Raw genomic sequence first — 23,853 nt, 5'->3', positions numbered from 1 at the left:
GAATGTACAGTCTGTTGTTGTTGGGTGGTGTATTCAATAGAAGTCCGCCAGGTCTTGTTGATGTATAGTGTCATTCAAGTCTTCCATTTCCTTGTTGATATTCTGTCCGGTTGATCTATTCACTATTAAAAATAGGATGCTAAAGTCTCCAATTATTATTGAATTGTTCATTTCTTCCTTTATTTCTGTCAGGTTTTGCTCTGTGTATTTTGGTGATCTGTTATTAAGCTTACAATTATTAAATCTTCCTGATGAATTGATCTCTTTAGGATTATAGAGTCTTCTTTATTTCCATTAATATTTTTTCTTTTAAAAGTCTATTGTCTGATATCGGTTTAGCCACACCAGCTTTCTTGTGGCTGCTCTTTGCTTGCTATATATTTCTCCATCCTTTTACTTTCAATCTATTTGTAAATTTGAATCCAAACTGTATCTTCTGTAGATAGTATATGGTTGAATACTGTTTTTTAATCTGGTCTGATAATCTCTGCCTTTGGAATACATGCTTTAACCCATTCATATTTAATGTTTTCATTGATATAGTTAGACTTACCACTGTCATTTAACTCTGTTTTTATGTTTCATGTGTTTTTTTGTTCCTCTACTTCTTCTTTATAGCATTTTTCTGCCTTAAGTGAATATTTTATAAAGCAATGTTTTAATAAGTTTTAACTTTATCTTTTAGTGGTTGTTCTAGGGCTTACCATACACATCTTACCTTGTCAGAATCAGCTTCCAATTTATACTACCTTAACTGCACTGATATATAAAATATTACTTATAGTTTATAGCTCTATTCCCTTTCCCCACCTTCTGTGGAAATTTTGTTATACAATATTACATTTATTCATGTTATAAACCCACCAGCACATTGTTATAATTATTACTTTACCATCTGTAATCATTTCCTTGGCCCAATAACAGCTTTGCTCCCTCTGACCTCCTTTGTGTTGTTGCTGGCAAATATAATACATGTCTGTGTGAGAAGTGCTTTTAAGGGCCTTGCAGGTTACTGTAATAATTTTGCCTTTAATTCTGAGTGAAATGGGAAGACACTGGGATAGAAAAGTGACTTGATCTGACTTACATTTTAAAAAGGTTTCTTCTGTATACTTTGTTGAGAATAGCCTCTTAGAGAGTGGGAGACCAACTAAAAGATGTTTGCCACAATCCAGTAGTGGAATAAAGATGGCTTGGACCAGGGTGGAATTGGTAGAATTAGGAAGAAATGATCAGCTTCTATAAATGATTTGAAGGTAGCCAATGAGATTTAATGACAGATAATGAGATGGATAAAAAGAGAGGACTCAAGAATAACTCTGAGCATTTAGGCCTAAGCACTGGAAGAATAGATTTGTCATGAACTGAGGCTGGGAAAAATGCTGGAGTACAAAGCATTTCCCTTTAGAAGAAAGTCTAGGAGATCCTGCAAGATGTCTAAGGTTTGAGATATCTTATAGACATCCCAGGGAAGTGTTGACTGGGCAAAGGAACATTTAAATCTGGGAAGAGGTTCAGGCAGGAAATATAAATTTGGAAATCATCAGTATGTACACGGTATTTAAATCCAAGAGATTAAATGTGGTCTTTGAGGGCTGAGCATGAAGAGAAATGAGGCCTACGGTCCAAGTTCTGGGGCATTCCAGTGTCAAAAGTGAGAGGAGATGAGAAATCTGCAAAAAGAATGAGAAGCCAGTGTATTCTGACTTTCTTAATATGTCTGACTTTCTTAACATACTGTGAGCTTCTAAAGAGAAATAATTTATTATCATCATGTTTCTTGTGCAAGAGTCCTCAACCACACATCCTTTGAAAATGTTCAGCTCTAGGTTGAGAATAATTGTCACTGGACCTGTCTCAGTGCTGAGCACAAAGAAACTGTTGTGTGTTTCTGAAACTGAAAATTAATATGTGATTAGAACATAAAAACACCCAAAGGTTTCAGATATTAATTCTGAACTATGCCAATAATTAGCCATCAGCCATGCTCTTACCAAGAGAAGCCAGACTGATCCCAAACTTGCAATTAGGTTACCTGCTGTGCAAGATAATGCCACATTAATACTATTTACATTTCAGAAGCTTAAGTAAAATAAGCATCAAAAAGTGAAGAAAGTGTATAGTATTTTTGAGATTGATTGCTTTTGAGGGGCTGCTCATTATAAAGTCAAATGTTTTATATTATAAAAGTCTCACATTTGTGACTGTGAATCCTGCTCTCATTAAGAGTAATACCATAGAGTACTGAAAACAAAATAGTCAGAATTTCATCCAAATCCTACTTCTGCCATTTGTAACTGTCTGATGTGCTATAAGCCCTTTAAACCCTCTGGGCTCATTTCTTTCACTTGTGTAATTAGAATAATGAAACCTACTCTGAAAAAAATACTGCAAGGACTATAGATGCATTTAAATTACTTTGCATATAGAAGGCTCACAAAAGTCGGAGTTGTTAAATTATCACCGTTTAATAACTTTGGCAATAATAATAGTCATTATGATAAAATACAACAATCCAAAGGATTATGAATTGAATAGTACATTAGTTATCTATGGATATATAATAACTTACTCCAAAACTTGCTGACTTAAAAAAAATAATCAACATTTATTATTAAACAGTTTCCAAAGTCAGGAATTCATCAGCAGCTTAGCTGAATGGTTTTGGCCCAGCAGTCCTCATTAAGTTGCAAAGTCAAGAGGTTGGTCAGGGCTGAAGGATCTACTTCTAAGAAGGCTCACCTCACATGACTGACAAGCTGGTGCTAGCTGTTGGCAGACCTTAGTTCCTTGCCACGTGGACCTTTCCATGTCCTCATGACATGGTAGCTGGCTTCTCCCAGAGCAAAAAATTGTAGATGAAAAGGCAGAACTATCAAATTCTTTTATGACCTGTCCTTGAAAGTCAGACTTTGTTATTTCTGCTGTACTGTTGCATTGTTAACTGGTTACGTAGGGCAGCCCCCTTCAGTGAGGTAGGGTAAAGTGTGTGTATACCAGGAGAGAATCACTGGCTACCATTTTGGGAGTTTGTAAATTGTAAATAAACTATACTTTTAACACTACCAGCTATATTTTTGAAAATGTTGGACAAAAATAATAGATTTGCTTTCTTTCTCTGACCACTTCTAAAATTAGAAATAATCTCAATTAGCTCTTAATGCCCTTAAATAAGTTTGATTATTTTTATTGTCATTGTCTATTAAAGGTTCCTTGCAAATGACTAGTTATTTGAGCAAGTATAACGAAGCCTTCTGATGTGAATACATAATCAACATTGTAGCATAACTAGAAAGTCAGCATTTTAATTTTCCTCTGAGGGCAAATTCAGCTTTGTTTCCTCTGATAAATACTTACAATAAAACAACACACTATTTCAATCTTCAGCATGGCAAAAAAGATTTACTAAGCAACTCTTACCAAGTTTTAATTAAGGAATTCAGATTAGGATTATGCTAATTATTTTCCAGCATCCACAACCACACACACACACACACACACACACACACACACACACACACGATCTCTTATTTTCCCACTCTTTCATTAACTGGTTGTCTGACATTAAACAAGTCATTGTCCCACTGCTTAATCTTTAAATTGAGGCAATAGATTTTGTAGAAAAATAAGTCAAACATGTTTTTGGTAAGAACAGAAAAAAGTATATGGATTCAAAGAAGTTGAGACTATTCCTTCAATTTCTTAAACTGTGTGATTGTTATTTCTTATATACTCTCTGAGGTACAGAATGATGATTAAAACACCTTTTAATAGATCTGGCATAACTGTTTGGCATAAATGCAAAAAAAGTTTCACAGACTTCTTTCATAGCCTCGATATTAGCTCATCTGCCCGAACTTAAAATTTTATGTCAACAAACATAGCACTGCTTTAGTGACCAAGAGAAATTTCCTAAGATATTAAGAATGTACCATGTTGGTACAAATGCTGTTTTGTGTTCACTTCTTCTTTCTGATCTTCATACCAATGAAAGAAAAAAGTGCTAGATTTGGAGCCCTTAAATCTGATCTAAAAAGGCAAGTTAGGGGCGCCTGGGTAGCACAGCGGTTAAGCGTCTGCCTTCGGCTCAGGGCGTGATCCCGGCGATCTGGGATCGAGCCCCACATCAGGCTCTTCCGCTATGAGCCTGCTTCTTCCTCTCCCACTCCCCCTGCTTGTGTTCCCTCTCTCGCTGGCTGTCTCTATCTCTGTCAAATAAATAAATAAAATCTTTAAAAAATAAATAAATAAAAAGGCAAGTTAAAGGGTCAGAGGTGAAGAGACAAACATTTTAAGAAGCAATGAAAGCACCACAGATTTAAAGCAGAGTAGAAACCAGTCATATATCATCCTATGCCAAGAAAATCTTGCACATGACCAAAAACCATTTTTCCTGATAGACAACTTGAAACTTAGGAATACTTGCTTTGTTAGCAAGCTGTCAAGTGATACGCTCACATTCGGGTTTTTTGAGGTTTGATCTACCATAATTTATACCTCTTCTTTTCAAACTGCAATTCAGGTCATGTTGTACTCTCCAAGGTAATAAATAGTGAAGAACATTCTGGGCCAGTCTTCAACTCACTTTGCCATTCACCCTGCGAAACAGTGCTTTCTAACTAGCATTTTTATGGTGCCCCATTGAGATGATACCTTTCAGAAAATTCTATTGTTGTCAGTTATTTTAAATGGTACCACACGATACAGCTCATCAAATATACACACTCACCAAGTAGTGTAGGGTTTAAGTCACACTTAGCCCATGCAAGGAAGTGTTTTTCCAAATCTTAATTCTGAGAATTGGAATCTTATCCACCAAAAAAGTTCCAAACGCAACTGAATATTTCATGGCTCAGGGATGGCACAGGAAGTTGTAGGGCAATGGCTTGCATTCAGTTCCTGAAAAGATCTCTAAATCTCTCCTTTCAATAGAGACACTACATAAACTACTCAAGTGTTCAAAAGATGTAAGAGACTGCTGTCATTTTTTAAAATGTTTTCTTCTAATGTTAAGAAATATCTTAGAGGCCAAGGTCAATAGAATGATGAGAATAACAGAGCCACTTAATATATATGTGGCAGAAACTTTTGGTTGACCACCACTGATTGGTATTTCCTTTCTACAGCATATAATTGGAGCTGCAAGCAGTTTCCCAGCCAGGTACTGCAGACCTTGATGCCTACCATGTGCCAACTCCACTCACTGGTCAAAACTAGTTGCATGACCCCAAACATGGATGTGGGCCCACTTCCAGCCAATAAGATGTGACCAGAAGTGATGTCTGTCCCCTCCAAGCCATGGGTGCTTTCTCCATAGCATCTTGTTCAACCGCAAGCCTGGGATTGTCATTGGAGATGGCTACATCATAAGATGGAAGGAGCCAGAATCCCTGAGTCAATACTCAAAGGAAAGTTGCCTGATCAAGAAGGAGTATCTACATTGAACACTGTATAAAAGAGAATAAAATTTTGTGTCGCAGCGTTGCATTTTGGGAGGTTTTGTTAGAACAGTTTATCTACCCTAACTAAATGGGAGAAATATAAATGCATATTTTCTTGAGATCCAGGATCATCTGACAAAACGGAAGAGAAGTACAAAGAAAAAAAAAAACAGTACAGCAACAGAGTCAGAAACACCTGAGAGGGAGAAAAATGAGTTCATTTCCTGGGTCAGCTGCTCTCAAGTTTCTTTCTTAGAAAAATCAGTTTGTCGGAAGCAAAGTAAACAAGACAGAAAGCTTGGATATTCATAAAAATCACTTTTTCTAAAAATATAAGCAGAAAACATTACATATAATCTTGCTATACTGAAAAACAGCAAGCTAGCCCTGATAAGATAGCTACATGGCATTTTTAGTACAGTATAATATTTCACCTGGGAAATAACCTGATGAGAATGACTGAGCTGAAGAAACCCAGAGAAATATTCAAGGGCAAAGGACGAGATAAGGAAAAATGGAGAAAACTAGAGATTCAAATTAAGAGAAAGAGAAAAATAACTATTGGTTTCAAAAGGAGTTTAAGTTTATGGATCTATGGCTAATTTTTTCAGAGCTACAAATTAAAAGTGGTAGACAAATGCTTTGAAGACCTAAGAAATATATTCATTCATTCACCAAATATTTACTGAGCAACTACTGTGATAGGCACAGAGACCTGTGATAGGCACTAGAGACAAAACCATGAAGATCTCTGGAGCTCAGTCTTTTTTTTTTTAATTGGGGTATAAATGACATACAATATTATGCCAGTTTCAGGTGCACAACATAGCGATACAACACTTGTATACACTGAGAGATGATCACTACAATAAGTCTGGATACTATCTATCACACCAAATTAATATAATATTATTTGCTGTATTCCCCATACCATACACTTTTATCCTGTGTCTTATTTATTTTATAACTGAAACTTTGTACTTCTTGACACCTTCACCCATTTCAAACACTTCCTTAACCCCCCTCCCCTCTGGCAACCACCAGTCTGTTCTCTGTGTCTATGTCTCTGGGTTTTCTTCTGTTTTGTTTTTCATATACAAGTGAAATCATGTGGTATTTGTCTTTGTCTGACTTATTTTAGAGCATAATTCCCTTAAGGCCCATCCATGTTGTTGCAAATGGCAACATTTCATTCCTTTTTATAGCTGTGTAGTATCCAGTGTGAGTCAGTGTGTGTGTGTGTGTGTGTGTGTGTGTGTGTGTGTGTAACACATCTTTATCCATTCATTCATTGATGGACACTTAGGGTGTTTCCATGTCTTACCTACTAGAAATAATACTGTAAAGTACATAGAGGTACATGTATCTTTTAGAATTAGTGTTTTCATTTTCTTCACATACCCAATAGTGTAACTGCTCAATCATATGGTAATTCTATTTTTCATTTTTTGAAGAATCTCCATACTGTTTTCCATAGTGCCTGAATCAATATACATTCCCACCAATGGTGCACAAGGGTTCCCTTTTCTATGTATGTGGCCAATGCTTCTTTCTTGACTTTTTGATAATAGCCATTCTGACAGGTATAAGGTGATATCTCATTGTGGCTTTGATTTGCATTTTTCTGATTAGTGATGTTGAGCATCTTTTATTGCACCTGTTAGCCACCTCTATGTCTTTTTTGGAAAAATATCTATTCAGATCCTCTGACCATTTTAAAATTGGATTTTTTTTTGTTATTGAGCTATAAGAGTTCTTTATCTATTTTAGATATTAACCCTTATTGGATATATGATTTGCAAATATCTTCTACCATTCAATAGGCTGCCTTTTTATTTTGATGAGGACTTCCTTTGCTACACAGAAGCTTACTGTAGCCCCATTTCTTTATTTTTGCTTTTGTTTTTGTTGCTCTTAGAGTCAAATCCCAAAAAACATTGCAAAGACTAATTTCAAAGGACTTACCACTTGTTTTCCTGTAGCAGTTTCGTGGTTTTGGGTCTTATATTCAAAACTTCAATCCATTTGAGTTCATTTGTGTGTGTGTGTGGTTTAAGATAGTATCCAGCTTCATTCTTATGTGTAAGCTGTCCAGTTTTCTCAACACCATTTGTTGAAGAGACAGTCCTTCCCCCATTGTATATTCTTGCCTTCTTTGTGGAAATTGATTGACTACATATACATGGATTTATTTCTGGGCTCTCTATTCTATTCCATTGATCTACATGTCCGTTTTTATGTCAAAACCATAATATTTTAATTGCTAAAGCTCTGTAGTATAGTTTGAAATCAGGGAGCTTGATACCTCAGGCTTTGTTATTCCGTCCCTAGATTGTTTTGACTATTTGTGGTCTTTTGTACTTCCATATAAATTCCAGAATTATTTGTTCTAGTTCTGTGAAAAATGCCACTGGAACTTTGATAAAAATTATGATGAATCCATACATTGCTTTGGGTAATATGGACATTTTAAATATTAACTTTTCCAATCCAGGGACATAAAATATCTTTCCACTTATTTTTGTCTTCTTCAATTTCTTTCATCAACGTCTTACAGTTTTCAGAGTATAGGACCTTCACCTCCATAGTTAAATTTATTCCTATGTATTTCACTCTTTTTGGTGCAATGGTAAATGGGACTATTTTCTTGGTATCTCTTTCTGGTTGTTCATTATTAGTGTATAGAAACACAAGAGATTTTTGTATATTAATCTCGTATCCTGCAACTTTACTGGATTTATTTATTAGTTCTAATAGTTTTTTGGTCAAGTCCTTAGTGTTTCCTATATTTAGTATCATGTCATCTGCAAACAGTGACAGTTTTAATTACCTCTTCCTTTCTAATTTAGATGCCTTCTATTTCTTTTTCTTGCCTAATTGCTGTGGCTAAAACTCACAATACTATGCTGAATAGAAGTGGGGAGAGTGGGCATCCTCGTCTTGTTACTGATCTTAGAGGAAAAGCTTTCAGGTTTTCACCCTTGAGTATGACAATAGCTGTGAATTTGTCATATATGGCCTTTGTTATGTTGAAGTACATTCTCTCTATAGCCTCTCTGCTATGAGTTTTTAACATAAATGGATGTTGAATTTTGTCAAAAGCTTTTCTTACATTTATTGAGATATGTGATTTTTCTTGTTCATTTTGTTAATATAGTGTATCACATTGATTGATTTGCTGATGCTGAACCATTCTTGCATCCCTGGAATAAATCCCACTTGATCATGGTGTATAATCCTCTTGATGTATTTCTGAATTTGGCTTGCTAATATTCTGTTGAGGACTTTTGCATCCAAGTGAATCAGGAATATTGCCTGTAATTTTCTTTTTTCTGTTTTGGATTGTCCTTTCCTGGTCTGGTAATTAAGGTCTCATAAAATGAGTTTGGAAGTGTTCCCTCCTCCTCAATTTTTTGGAGGAGTCCGAAAAGAATATGTATTAAATCTTTGAATGTTTGATAGAATTCGCCAGTGAAGCTGTCTGGTCCTGGACTTTTGCTGCAAGGTTTTTGTTTACTGATTCAATCTCTTTATTAGTGATTGGTATACACAGATTTTCTCTTTCCTCGTGATGCACTCTTGGAAGACTGTAAGCTTCTAAGAATTTATCCATTTCTTCTAGATTGTCCTGTTTGTTAGCATATAATCATTCACAGTAGTCTCTTAAAATCCTGTATATTTCTGTGGTATCAGTTGTAACTTCTCTTTAATTTCTGATCTTATTAGAACCTTCTCTCTTTGTTCTTGATGACACTACCTCAGGTTTGTCTTTTTTATCTTTTCAAAGAAACAGCTCTTGGTTTCATTGATCTTTTCTACTGTCTTTTTAGTCTCCATTTATTTCCAGTTTGATCTTTAATCATTTCCATCCTTCTATTAACTTTGGTCTTCATTTGTTCTTCTTTTTCTAGTTCCTTTACATGTAAAGTTCAATTGTTTGAGATTTCTCTTGTTTCTTGAAGTAGGCCTATTTTGCTATGAACTTCCCTCTTAGAACCACTTTTGCTGCATCCCATAGATTTTGGTACATCATATTTCTGCTTTTATTTCATTCCAGGTATTTTTTAAATTACTTCTTTGATTTCTTCTATGACCCAATAGTTGTTTAGTAACATGATTATCTCCACATATTTGTAGTTTTTGCAGTTTTATTCTTATAACTGATTTCACAGTTTCATACCTAGTTTCATACCACTGTGGTTGGAAAAGATGCTTGATATTATTTCAATCTTCTTGAGCTTACTGAGACCTGTTTTGTGTCCTGATATATAACCAATCCTGAAGAATGTTCCTGGTGCATCTGTGTAGAATGTGTATATTGCTGGTTTTGGATGGAATGTTCTGTATATATCTATTAAGTTCATCTAGTGTAATGTGTCATTTAAGGCCACTGTTTTCTTATCAGTTTTCTGTCTAGATGATCTATCCATTGATGTAAATGGGGTGCTAAATCCCATATTATTATTGTATTACTGTCAATTTCTCCATTTAGGTCTGTTAACATTTGCTTTATGTATTTTGGTGCTCTTATGTTGGGTGTATATATATTTATATATGTTCTATCTTGCTGGATTGACCCCTTCAGCATATGTAGTGCCTCTCTTTGTTTTTACTACAGCCTTTGTTGTAAAATCTACTTTGTCTGATATGAATATACCTATACCAGATTTCTTTGCATTGCCATTTGCATAAAATATCTTTTTCCATCCCTTCACTTTAAGTCTATGTGTCTTTCCTTCTGAAATGAGTCCCTTGTAGGCACTATATACATGTGTCTTTTTTTTGTTCTTATCCCTTCAACCACTCTATGTCTTTTGATTGGTGAATCTAAACCATTTACATTTAAAGTAATTATTGGTATGTTTTACTTATTGTCATTTTGTTCATTGTCTTCTGGTTGTTTTTGTGGTTCTTCTCCTCCCTTCTTTCTCTCTTTCTCTCTTCCCCTGTGCTTTGATGACTTTCTTTAGTGTCATGTCTAAATTCTTTTCTCATTTTCTTTTATATATTTACTATAATTTTTGTTTTGTGATTACCATTAGGTTCATATATATCATCTTATATATATAACATCTTATGTATATATCATCCTGTGTATATGTTTTAAAGTTGACAGCAACTTAAATTTGAATACATTCCAAAACTCTACATTTTTATTCCATCACCACCATGTTTTATGCTTTTGATGTCACATTTTACTTATTTTTATTTTATGTATCCCTTAACTAATTATTGTAGTTTTAGTTAACTTTTACTACATTTGTCTTTTAACCTTAATAGTTTTTTAAGTGATTAACCCACTACTTTCACAGTATATTTACTTTTTCCAGTGAGATTTTTACTTCTATGTTTTGTTATTAATTAGTGCCATTTCTTTTCAGCTTAAAAAAGTCCCTTTAACATTTCTTGCAAGGACACTTTAATAGTAGTAGGCCTTTAGCTTCCGCATTCTAGAAAACTCTACCTCACCAATTCTGAATGATAACCTTGTTAGGTAGAGTATTCTTGGCTGGAAGATTTTTTTCTTTCAGCACTTTAAGTATGTCTTGCCACTCTCTTCTGGCCTGGCAAAATTTCTGCTGAGCAATCTGTTGATAGCCTTATGGGGTTTCGCTTGTACGTAACAATGTGAAATTGCTTTTCTCTTGCTTCTTTTAAGGTTTTCTCTTTAATTTTTGACATTTTAATTATAAATGTGTCTTGTTGTGAATCTCTTTGGACTCATCTTATTTTGGAATTTCTGCATTCTTAAACCTGGATGTCTGTTTCCTTCACCAGGTTAGGAAAATTATCAGCCATTATTTCTTCAAATAAGTCTTCTGCCCCTTTCTCTGTCTCTTTTCTTCTAGGACCCCTATAAGGTAAATGCTATTCCACTGCATGTTGTCCCATAGGTCTCTGAAGTTTTCTTCATTTCTTTCCGCTGCTCTGTCTGGGTGAATTCCATTGCTTTGTCCATCAGCTTGCTGATTCGCTCTTCCACTTCATCCATCTACTGTTGAACCCTTCTGGTCCCGCTAGTGTATTTTTCAGTTCAGTTATTCTATTTTTCCAACTCTGTGACTACTGTTTTGTACTTTCTCATATTTTCAGACTCTTTGTTGGAACTTCTCACTGTGTTCATCCCAAGTTCAGTGAGCAACTACGAAGACCATGACTTTGAATTCTTTATCAGGTAAATTACTTATCTCTATATCTTTACAGTCTTTTTCTGAGGTTTTGTCTTATTCATTCATTAGGAATATACTTCTCTGTTTCCTCAGTTTGTTTGACTCTCTGTGTGTTTGGTGTAGGTGAAGCAGCTACCTCTCCGTCTTGAAGAAGTGGCCTTGTGTAGGTGATGAACATTCTAGTTTGACCTTGCCCTAGCCCTTAGCTGTCTCTTGAGCCTTTGTGATTGTCTAAACCACAAACTTTATTCTTGATATGTCCCTGTTTTTAAAAGTGTGCTAAGAACTATGAGTGTTCCAAGGGGAGGAATCTCATTTAGCACTTAGTTTCATGCTGATTGGAAGCCAGACTCTCAGGCAGCAGCTTCTAAAGTGTGCAAATATATACACTCTTCTGGGGCCACAATCATAATCTCTGCTGGCCTCCAGACCAGGAGATCTAGAGGTGTCCTCTGGACAAGAGTGTAAAAATTGAGGCTCCAGATAAGTGTATAACCTCTTTTTTGGGAGGTTTCATCAAGCTCTAGTAAGGCCAAGGTGGTGCTCAAGGATAGTGTCTTCCTGCTTACATTCCCTGGGAGCACATCCTCAGCCTCCAGAAGTGTGGGAAATCTAAAGCCTGTCCCTCAGGCTGAAGGTCCAGGCTAGGTAATTAGTCCTTTCTCAGAGGAAGACAGGTTGTGTTTCAGTCTGCTGCTGTGAAGTTCCCTGGGCGTGTTCTTTGAATTGTTACCTTCCCAGGATGTTTAGGAACTCCAGCCCTGTTGGCCACCATGACCAGGCAATCAAAGGGTATTCCCTGTGTGGACTGCACATGCCCACTGGACAGCTAGTGTCTGCATGCTTCCTGCCAGGGTGTGGGGCATGCTTGCTGACTTCAGAAAGGCAGCGGGAAAATGTTTTGTCAATGTGTGCCCCTGAGTTTCAGGAATAGTGGGACAGTGCCTTGTCTGTGAGGGCATACTGGCTTTTGGCTGGGTGCAGAAGAATACCATGACCATTCACACTCACCTGCTCCAGCCAGGGAGCAGGAAGACTGCTGCAACCACCCACACTCTCTGGCTTCAGCAAGGCAATGGGAGAGGGCTACGTCCATGGAGCTCAGAGTCTTAGACAGTAAGGAATTGTGATCCCAGAACCCTACCCTGCTGTCCCCCAAATGGCAACGGTTTAATTTTCTTTTATTTAAAAATATCCTAAAGACCAATAGAGAAAAAGCAGTTTCCCTCCCACTGTAACTGTGTCTTCCTAGATTCTATTTTAGCAAACTGAAAGGGAAAGATTGGCTGAAGAAAGAGAAAATTCTAAGTCTTCAACAGACCATGACAAAAACAGACTTAAATAATTATTTCTACGAAAATGAAATTACTTTTTATCACCACATATTGAATGGCTTTCCCGATTGTCCCCTGTAAGTCTATAATAGCACTGAGTCGCAGAACACACAATTCCTGACAACAGACGATACAACTGAAAAAACAGTCTCCTGTGTACAAAATAACACTTTCATAACAATGGGCAATTCATGCTTGCTCTCTCTAGACCTTTGCCAAACAGAATACCAGCGCGGGCTAATTATGTGAGCTAGTTGAAAATTGTGTGCGTAATGGAAATGCATCCCCCTAAAGAACAGCCAAGAAGAGGTCTCAGCACCAAATCCAAAACAATAGAAAAAAGTGCGAGAGCAAACATGAGGGCAGAGGCACAGACATTCTCATTAGCACACGGCAGCTAACCATTTTTGTTGAGGCACGTAATAAAGTTGTTAAATTCTGTCCTTGAAAAAAAAAAAAAAACCACCTTCCACGATTAAAGAATTTTCTCCCATGCTGACTCAAGTGCTTTGCTCCAACGTACAGCTATGGATCATCCTTACATTGAGGACTTTTGTCACTTCAGGGAGAAAAACAGTTCGCGTCAGGGAGAATGCTGAAGAAAGTCAAAGGCAACTTTCACATGTGGAGTCACGTGTCAGTCCTGGAGTCCCGCCAGCTTGTCACAGGTGGAGCAAGGATCGATCTTTCCAAGCTCTACTTTTTACCTGTCATTGTGCCATGTCTGACACAGGGATCCTGCAGTAGGTTTGGGATTCGGGATCCCTGTCCCCCCCACACCCAAAAAACAAAACAACAGCTACATGATCAAGAGATGTGCTGCACCACCCGTAATGCATGAACTATTTTAAGTCCACCCCAAAATTCAATGAATTCATCACGCAAGGAGAGACGCATTTGCAAGAGCTTCTTCTAGCCAATCTATGGTAAGCAAGGGTCTTGGCAGGAATGAAGCCCACTCAATTGTGTCTTTTAAGAAGAGCTTCAAAAAGGGACTTTTTCAAAAGGCCTGGGCTGGATGTAATGTTAGGGGACTCTTAACAGTTATTGCCGAGCTCAAGAGTCCAGGGAGAGAATGCAAGCTGAGGGAAGGAGAGAAAGAGATGCCGAACAAAAGGCATGACTTTCATTCAAGATGCAGCACTTTCCTTTGGTCAAGGAGGTAGTTAACCTATAGCAACACCACAAAGAAAGATCCTTTTCCTTCCTCCCTCTTTCTGTTCTCCTTCTGGTGCTCCCCTCTGGCTCAAATCCAAAGAAAACTAGATGACCAAGCAGTAAGGAGTATACTGACAGAGTGCTTGTGGGTCAAATTCCAGGGCAAAGAAAGGCACAGACGAAACTAGTGAAGGGAGAGAAGTAGATCAGGTGTGGCAGATGGAAGGTACACCACACAGTGGATTTCTCCAGAAAGCGCAGGGTCCATTGGTTGGAATTTAAGGAAAATAAAACCAAAATTTTATTAGGGCTATCCTTTTGTAATAAAATGAGCTAACATACAGAATTGGATGGTCAAACCAGATTAACTCAAATCAGAGATCTTACCCAGTTTCAGCCTTCCCTAACAATTTCAAGGATCTAGGCAGTCAAGTGGCTCAGACAAAGCAGAGATGCCCAGAATGTCAGGGGTGGTCGCCCTGGTACTGTCTCCCTGCACTGGACATGCACCTCTAGCCCAGAATAGCAGCTGAGATCTCCAAGTGAAAGCCATGGGGTTCCTTACACAACAGGAACAGTTATACTATAAAACATTTCCCTGTTATGCCCCCAAAGTTGGATAATCGACGTGTCCCTCTCCAGGGAGACCTGCCTTGCAGATCCTGGGTTCCACTGAGTATAATTAATACTAACTGCAACTTCGCTTAGTTCCTTTGAGGAAGATCACAGGTGTAAGCACAGGCCCCCCATCCCACATGCACATCCTTCATTCAGCACTGTCAGAACCTGTTTTTCCAGGTACGTCAAGGCGGTACCACTCCCATCAGACTCTTAGGCCACCAGGGGCTCTTCTATGTGTGAAGCTTGGAGCTTTTAGATCTCCCTTCCTGGTATGACGAAGATGGTATAGGGAACTCTCTAAAATACAGGATTGGAAGCAGATGGGGGTTGAGTAAGGGGAGTGGAAGGTGAACCACTGCTAGAACTAGGGGTAAATCTGCTAACCTTCCAGAACTATAAGCGATTCAATACAAGCGTACATTTTTCTAGGATAGCATCCAGAATGCTTCCAGGCTCCTCAAAAAGACTGAAGGCCTATAAAAGTCTGGCCAGTAAAACCATACGGAGTTTTCAGTGAATAGGGATCCAGGGACAGATAAATTGAGTCCCTACTTCCAGGGTCTGACCCTGGTCTGCACTGTCCACCCCTCGTCCACCTTCCTCACCAGGGAGAGCTTCTCGGAGCCCAAGGCGAAGCCTGAGTGTGGACACAGTCTTATTTTCCAAAAGGTTTCAAAGTAAAATATTTTGAATGCAAAACACTTCTTTTAAAATTCAATTAAACGTAAAAAAGTAGAACTTACCTTTTTACTTTGCTAGATAAAGTCTGAAAGCCATCTTGCAGTCTTTTGCATGTTTCTGTCAGCTGGAGTGACTTCTCATTCAGATATGTGCTGTTCCATGAAAGAGATTTTAAAGAGATCGATTTAAAATGAGAGGTATAAGATAACGTTAACAACATGCAGATTTAATTGATATTAACAACATGCAGATTTAATTGATAAAGTGTGCGCAAATGAGGTTGGATTTTCATCCCATCACTGGATTTCTCCACGGAAAAGGAAATTGATAATTCTCACCTCTGACAGGTCTAAATTAAAAAAAAAAAAAAGTTTGCACTATAAAGTCAAACAGGAAGGAACTCTCTATGGAAGACTTCTATATTTTCAGGTTTTCATTTTTTGTTGCTAGTATTTACAGTGAACATATCATTGAAAGGCTGTAATCACTCCATACATAAGCACTTTATTTTTAAGAGACGCCGTCTCTGGCGGGAAGCATGCAGACAAGAGAGATCAATACGTCTCTCCGAGAAGAAAGCAAGGTACAGCTGGCCCTTGATTATTATAACAGCTATGATATAAGAGCTTCCCCTGCTGTTGTTTCATGAACTTGGGAAACTGGAGTTGGAAAGAAACCAAATCAAAAAGCAAGTTAGGAAAATGGACCATGGAGTCGGGCAGCCTCCCGAGCCTCGAAGACACACGTGTGCTTCTTCATCTCACGCGAGACATCAGCTTCCCCGTCTCGAGTCTGACCTCATACCGCTATTGTCATGATATAAACATGATAGAGAAAACAACCTAAAGCACTTGGTACCTTGGCAAACACCATAAATCCTCAAAACAGTATCTGCTCTCACTTTCCTTAGACTCCAAAAACATGCACACAATTCTGACTTAGTGCTAAATGCATTTATTTAATCATCCTGGAGGTATTTGCTGAGAACCTAGTATGGGCTGGGCGCCAGGCACTGGACGCTTAGGTAAAACAGACATGGGTCCTTTCCCTGGTGGAGCATGCAGTCTGGTCAGGGAGAAAAACCTATTCCTCAAAGAAGCACACAAATGAATACAGAATTATGAACTGTGATTGGGATCATTAAAACAGCAGTGGGTGCCACTGTGGCGTGTTAACGGGAAGACCTCTGCATCCTGAGGGGGGGCTCTGAGACAGCGTTGTTCAGGTCGGAGACTGCAAGGATAATCTGAGGGAGCTAGGTGCACTTTGGGAGGTGGGGGGAAGGTTCCAGGCAGACAAAAAAGCAGGTGCAAAGGCCCCAGAACGGGGGGGCAGCCCAGAGCGTCTAAGGAACTGAAAGGAGTAGAAAGTAGGGGCCAGAGCGCACAGGCCTGCTAACGCATGTCAAGATTCCATCCTAATAACACGGGGGAGCAGAAGAGTCATGTGACCCTTACATACATTTTAAGCGCTTGGCTTTGCTGAGAAATGAAATGAGGGGAGGCAGGACTGCTGAAACAGTGAGCCGGTTAGGAGAGAGAGGAAGGCAGTTTGTTTTCCTAGTCCTGCAACAATGGAACATGATGTGACAACACCCAGCCGCCAGGCACTTTATTACGGAACAGGGTCAGTGCCCTGCCTGGGAGATGCCCGCTGCACAGCTGGCTGGCTTTCCTGGGCAGCTGTGCTCCCTGCAATTTAGGCATCCAGACGGCTTCGGTCTCGTGTGGCACCTTCATTCCAACAACCTGCTTCCACACCCGCCATGGCAGGAGAAGAAAGCGCTGGGTGGCTCGAGCCCGTCTGCAGGCGTCAGCCTGGCCAGATACCAGGCGCAGGCCCAACCCGACTGCAAAGTGGGAGTCAGAAGCTGACAGACATGAGATCTGTTCTGTAGGTAAGACTGACAGGACTTCATAATAAATTGGATATAGGAAGTGAGGGAGCAAGAGGTGTGAAGGTAAAGATATACACAAGACAGCTTCATAATTAGTTCTCCGCTCTTCCTCAGAAACGCTTTCTGAAAACACTGTCCACAGAGCACCTAAAGGCTCACAAAAATCCTGCTTTATCCTGATCGGATTGTTTCCCCCCTTCCCGCCATCTCCTTCCTCCTTCTCCCTCCTCTGTCTTCAGGCCTGACCTTCTGTGCTTTCTGAATATATTATCGTACCTTCCAAGGATTTGTTTATTTCTAATTTGCTGTGTATTTTATTCAGGCAGCACCGTTAATGAAGTGAATTACCAAGCCAACAGTGCTTTGAATTATGATGGCTTTGCAATACTGAATTGTGCAACTGTGGCAAGCAGGCACCAATAGAATTTAGTGTCCTACAACTTTCCTTAAATTGGAGAGTATCTTTGTTAATAAAAAGTCAGAATGGTTTTGCTCAACTGAAATCACAGAAGATCCATGGAAAGCAAATAAGAGTATCTGGTGTAAAGTGAAGATGAGAGCATGAAGTCATGGGGAAAAACATAGTCTGAGGTATCAGTAGGGACAGCCTTTAGGGTTTCCTTTTTAAAAATCTTTACTCAATAAAGTAGTTATAGGGATGCTACAGATTGAAATGTTTATGGCCCCCTAGAATTTGTATGTTGAAATTCTGACCTCCAAGGTGATGGCATGAGGAGGTGGGATGCTTGGGAGGTGATAAAGACATGATGGGGAGGTCATGAGTGCAATTAGTGCCTATATAAAATCAGCCTGGAAGTCCCCATCCCCTTCAGCTGTGTGAGGTTACAGTGAGAGAGGGTCACCTCTGAGGATGTGGGCCCTCACCAGATCTGCACATGCCGCCATCTTGGACTTCCAGCCTCCAGAACAGGGAAATGCATTTATGGTTGTTTATAAGCCACTCAATCTATGGTATTCTGTTCCAGCAGCCCTAATGGACTAAGACAAGGGGACACACAGGATGTGTACAGAAACACTTGGCACACAGAAGTCACTACCATCCATGTTAGGCTTTTACTCTCCTAACGCATCATTGTATTCCTTCCTCAAACCAGTCATGGTCATTAACGCAGGGGTCAGAAACTTGCCCACCCCTAGAAGCTACTTCACCATGAAAGGGACAGAAAGGGAAGCCCCTTGCCTTCTCTTGGTTTTCTGTTTCTCTCCAGTCTTTCATTCAGAGTCTTCATACTTTTCTTCCTTTCATCTAATGTCCTTAAAACATGTCAAGGAAAATAGTAAGATACTCAAATGCAGAATCCGTAAACTTCAGACGTTTGTCTACGTTAGGCATCTGATCAATATAGACCCTTTTCACTGCCCTCTAGAGAAGTCTCTCCACTCACACTGTTTTCAACTATGTTTGTTATTCAAAATGACAGAAGTACATATTAACAATGTAACTGTCATTTTTTTAATAAATCTTTTTTTTAGATTTATTTGTTTGTCAGAGAGAGAGACAGAGCACAAACAGGGAGAGCAGCAGGCAGAGAGAGAAGTAGGCTCCTCGCTGTGCGAGGAGCCCGATGTAGAACTCGATCCCAGGACCCTGGGATTATGACCTGAGCCAAAGGCAGACGCTTAACCGACTGCACTGCCCAGGCATCCCTGTAACTACCATGTTTTCAAAATGCTTAAATACCTGAGACCCTGAGAGACACCAGGAGTCCCAGGAGATGTGGAGAGCATTAGGCCTTCGGGGGAGAAGGCAAGATGGCCTGGTTAGGTTAGTTCGTCAGACTTCTCTGCTATGCAAGTAAGTGAGAATTAGACATTGCTTGGATATGACTCTTTCAGAGGCTCACAAGGAGTTACCTCGTCTTGGGAGAGGAAAAGAAGAAATGCTGTCAGTTCTGATTTGAGAGAAGACATGACCTGTGGACGGACCCTATTTGAGAAGCTGGCACCCACCACCGATGAAGACCTTTGAGTCCTCCCTAACTTCTGATTTGGGGACATCTCCCAGACAGGTCAAAATAGAGAAAGTAGGAAATAATCAAGGTGCAAGTAGGAATTCTAAAGACCCGGAGTCAGAGGCAAGCTGGCGGAACAAGAGATTGCCACCAGGCAAGTGTGGGCTGATTTGTAACCCAGAAAGGATTCTTGGGGATCAGGTTGGAATGGCCAAGAAAAGGACCAGGGGGCGGGGAAAACTTGAAATGGTCTGCAGCTACAGAGGTGTCTCACAGTCAGGCGGAAGTCCAGGATATCAATGGAGGGGAACCCCCCAAAACTAACTCAAGTTGGTGGTCTGAGCAGTTGGGTCTAGGGACAGAAAAAGCACAGGAATCAGGAGGGCTACCAGATAAGCTCTAATAACCAAATATTGTGGGACCAGACTCTCTTGGACTCAAAATAAGAGTTCTGTTTTTGTCAACTCTGAGACTTTTATTTTTTATTTCATTTCAATTTTCTGGTGAAGGCCCGTCTAAAATACTCTTACCAGAACTGGGTAAAGAAAAGGGTACCCCAAGCTACACAGCTGGGAGTGCCCCGAAGACGAATCACAGAAGAGACAGTGGCTACTCTCTTGGAGATGCACCAGAGAGGTCTCTCCTCCCAGACCAGAGAGCAGAGATGGTTCTAACTACCCAGCCAGTGCCTCCCCAACCACTCCATCATAAGAGCACAGTCTCTGCTCACAGGGTGCTGTGCAAGACGGCCCACCTGCTCATTTGTGACATTCATAGCATCCTCAGACTGCTCTCAATTCCCCACTCCCTTTGCATTCTGCTACTTCCCCCTTGCAAAGCTGCAGTAACTCAGAAAGACAGCTCCAGGCATCATACATTGGTATACCTGACCCCTGAGGACCGCTGTAAAAAAAATCACACAGGTAGGTGGTTAGTGCCTTGATACATTCATGGTGTCCAATTTGCTTGGTCTTTGGTCCACCTTGATGATTCCATTACATGTCACCAGCTAACCTTCCCCTCCCATTTTCCTCAGTGGCTACCTATTCACCTTATCTGCCCCCCAAACTTCTTTAATCATGTGTCCTATCTCAGAAAAAAACGACGGCACCAGGTGTGAACTGATCTTAAGGGATCAGCCATCCTTACTTTCCATCTCAGAGGAGAAAACTCTCTCTGCCCAACAAAAGTATAATCCACCTGCCATCCCATCCCTCCCTGCCTCCTCTGAGATCTGGGCCCATCCCTTCATTTAGGTCCCTTTCACTCCCACGGTGCCCTCCTCCTCCTCACGCTCAATTCCCTATCAATTCAAGGTCGAAACCAAACAAAGCTCATTCTGCTATTCTCCTTTACCTATTGCCTTGTCTCTCAGATTGCACCCTGCTCCTGTCACTTTTCGTTTCCTACAAATCCACTAAGCCATTCTTGGAAAGCATCACCAAAGCCGGGGGATATTTTAGCCCTCCTACTTTACCTGCCAGTAGCTGAACTGCAGAACCCCCACTCTGCACCTGGTTCCCATCACAGTCCTCTCTCCCTGGTCTTCTACCCCTGTTACCCAAGGCTCTTCTTGTTCTGCCTGTGACTTTTATGTCACGGGCTGGTGTTCGGGGACAGCATTTCCCAGGACTTCCTCCAGATCTCTTGTCTTCTCAGCCTGCCTGTTTTCCCCAAACATCTCCACCAACCTCCCTTCCCTTCTGCTCCTTCCTCACTGGCCCCTGGGGGGCTGTTGCACGTGCCCATTTGATCCTGTCATTTCCCAGTGCAAAGCCCCCATGACCCGCACCACCCTCGGGACACGCTCCCCACTCCTTGACTGGATGTACAGAGCCATCTAGGACCTGGCCCCTAAGATTCCAGTCTCATTTTTCCCTGACAGTTTGCTAACTGCTAAACGGTACAAACTCCTCTTTCTCCATTTCTTGAAAATCTTGTATTATGGATTCTGACTGCTTTTATTATTTAATTATAGAATTTATTTGTTTGGTTCTGGCAAGCAAGCCTTCAGGCACATTTTCATCACTTCACTGTGTCAGGGGGAAAAAAATCTTTAATAAGATGTGGGGGAAAACATACACAAAAACAAGCATTTCTGCTATCATTATCTGTGTGGCTGATCTGCTTTTTAGAAATGCTGTCTTTTTAAGTCAGTCTTGAGTTGAAAGTGATCACACAAAGCCACCTGGCAAAATTTCGCAGAATAGCGAGAAGCTTATGGACAACACAGCTCCTGCAAAAGGATAAAAATTAAGCCTCTGATGAGGCAAAGAGTATCTCTTTAAAACAACAACAACAACAAGTGATTCAATCCCTATGAGATACTGTCACCAGTACTTAGTGGGCATCCACAAGGACCTCTAAAACAGACTTTACGTCACCTTCTGAGCTTGACTTGTAATTCATGCCATCGTGCAATCGGTCCCCTGGAGAAGAGTAATCTGCCTGCAGGTGACTGAGGACTTTCAAGAACATCCAAATTCTATTTACGGTGGCCATAAAGGGGGCAAAACTGGAGTGTGAATCTAAATGAAAAGCTTAAAACCTAATCAATGGTAGTCTCTGAAGAAACAATGTTTTAACAGATGGAGAATGCAGCCTAATAATGGAAAGCCCAAAACTAAGGGTTCTTCCACTGACTTCTCATGCTCCTTCCCCTCCTTCTGGGAAGAGGAGCCTATGGGCCAAGAGGGCCCCCTGACCACCTGCAGAACCCCCCCCCCCCACAGAGAGGGGTAAGAGGTGATAGTGACCACTGGGACTCTGACTTGTTGAAGTCGGCAAGCAAAATTCTCCTTACAATGTGCCCCCTCTCACCCCATAGTTTCCCTCAGGGATAAAGGCAAGTACCCAACCCACTACAGAGTTTGATTATTCTCAGTTTGGTTAACCCAAGACTGCCTTTGAAATACCAGTCATACACAGAAACTGACAAAACCAGGTCTTGGTGCCTACAGAGCTGAGGGGCAGACGCTGGCCTGCCTGCTCGTTCAGCCGTTCGCCGTGGGGTCAATGGAGCCCAAAGCTTGTGCCACTGAGGATGGTGGCTACTGGAGACAGGACAGTGAACAGGACATTATCCCTGCCGCCTTTGAGTAAGGAATCCTGTGAGGAGGACAGACAGGGAAGCAAACGCTTGCCATGCCCACTTTGCAGAATGAATGCTGGCTAATCTCTATAATCATATTAATCTCAAGGAACCACGAATCTGTGTTTTGGGAGATGTCATTTAATTCAAAATAACAGAAAGTGCTTTGAAAATGACCACACAGAACTTCATTCTTTTATCCACGAACCCAGCAGCCAACTGAAATTGAAATTTCTACAATCTCTGCTGGCTTGCTTTTACCTTAATGTTTGCCTGTCTCTGGTTACCCTTGACAAAGATTAATAAGGTAGCTCTCTACACTACTAAATCAGGAATCATAATGTATTCTGGCCCCCTACCATGGTTGAAAGATAGTTTTCAAAAAAGTACAATCATAAATCTCATATAGATATAAAATGAACACGTGTTAGAGATTTTATTCTATACACACAGAGAAAATCAGTTCAAAGGAGAATCCACAGTACAGACACATGTATAGATCAGGAATATTGAGATGAATCCGCAAATGGGGGCCAAACAGGTGGAGGGGGCGGGGAAGTCAATTGGACCTCTACCAGGTAGGACATAATTTGCATATTTATAGACAAGAGTGATTTTGCATTGCTGACTTCACTACAACTTACAGAGTGGCAAAATTGCTCCCAAGGGATCAGAATCAGATAACTCGGAGGTGTGTGATCTGAACAAGGCAAAGTTACCCACTGAAGTACAAAATTTTCCCTAGAGCATTAACAGTATCGCTGCCCATCACTACAATGTTGAAGGAAAGATCTGTAGGAATGAACCTAATAGACTCCCACTTCTGCTAAATTTCAGCCCCTCCACTCCCACAGCTTGCCCCAAGGGGAACAGGTGGGCCAGGCTCAGGTGTGAGGCCTTTGGGACAGATGGGGAAACACGGACTCACCTGCTAAGGTTGAAGTGATTTAGCAAAAGGACAAGTCTGATAGGGAAATTAATTAAAACTTCAAACCCAGATGAGCAACAGGAGGGGCAAAACAGAGATGAGAGAAGACAGGAGCCAATGGGAGCAAAATGGAAGACCAGTGAGAAGCACTGAAACATCCGTGTCTCATCTCGCTGTCCTCCAGAGGGAGATCCTTGGGGACTTGAGATAAACTCAAACGTGTAGGATCGGGGAGGACTTCGTCCACACTGCAGCGTTTCTAAGTATTTTCTTAACCCACCTCCAACACTATGTTCTTGCTCAATACAGCCAAAATGGTTTTGACTTTTCTTGAATGTGCTTTTGAGTTTGAAAGTCTTGGAGAAACTGAGTATACTTTTAATGCAAATATCCACATTCCCTGATGCAAAAATGCTGAGCTGCTCCTTGGTTAAGCATGAAGATCATAACAGCATCATCCACTGCATGGTCGCTAGGTGCCAGGTACTTTTGAAATACTTTATACGTGTGTCACCTTGTTTATTCCTTGCAATGAATATACAAAGTAGGCCCTTGTGTC

General features: G+C 40.3%; 1 protein-coding gene across 1 annotated transcript in view; it reads right to left on the bottom strand.

Moving 5' to 3' along the window:
- The window catches only part of ST8SIA6 (ST8 alpha-N-acetyl-neuraminide alpha-2,8-sialyltransferase 6), a 131,781-nt gene that overhangs the window by 55,285 nt on the left and 52,643 nt on the right, over positions 1–23,853 (bottom strand). The window contains exon 3 of the mRNA XM_040645363.1: positions 15,468–15,557. Within this exon, the coding sequence (XP_040501297.1) occupies positions 15,468–15,557 (90 nt within the window). The remainder of the gene's footprint in view (positions 1–15,467; positions 15,558–23,853) is intronic.

The sequence above is a fragment of the Ursus maritimus genome, unplaced genomic scaffold (genome assembly GCF_017311325.1).
Source record: "Ursus maritimus isolate PB19 unplaced genomic scaffold, ASM1731132v1 scaffold_31, whole genome shotgun sequence".
NCBI lineage: Eukaryota > Metazoa > Chordata > Mammalia > Carnivora > Ursidae > Ursus > Ursus maritimus.
Note: the sequence above shows the minus strand (reverse complement) of the source record. Positions and strands in the feature narration are given on the sequence as shown.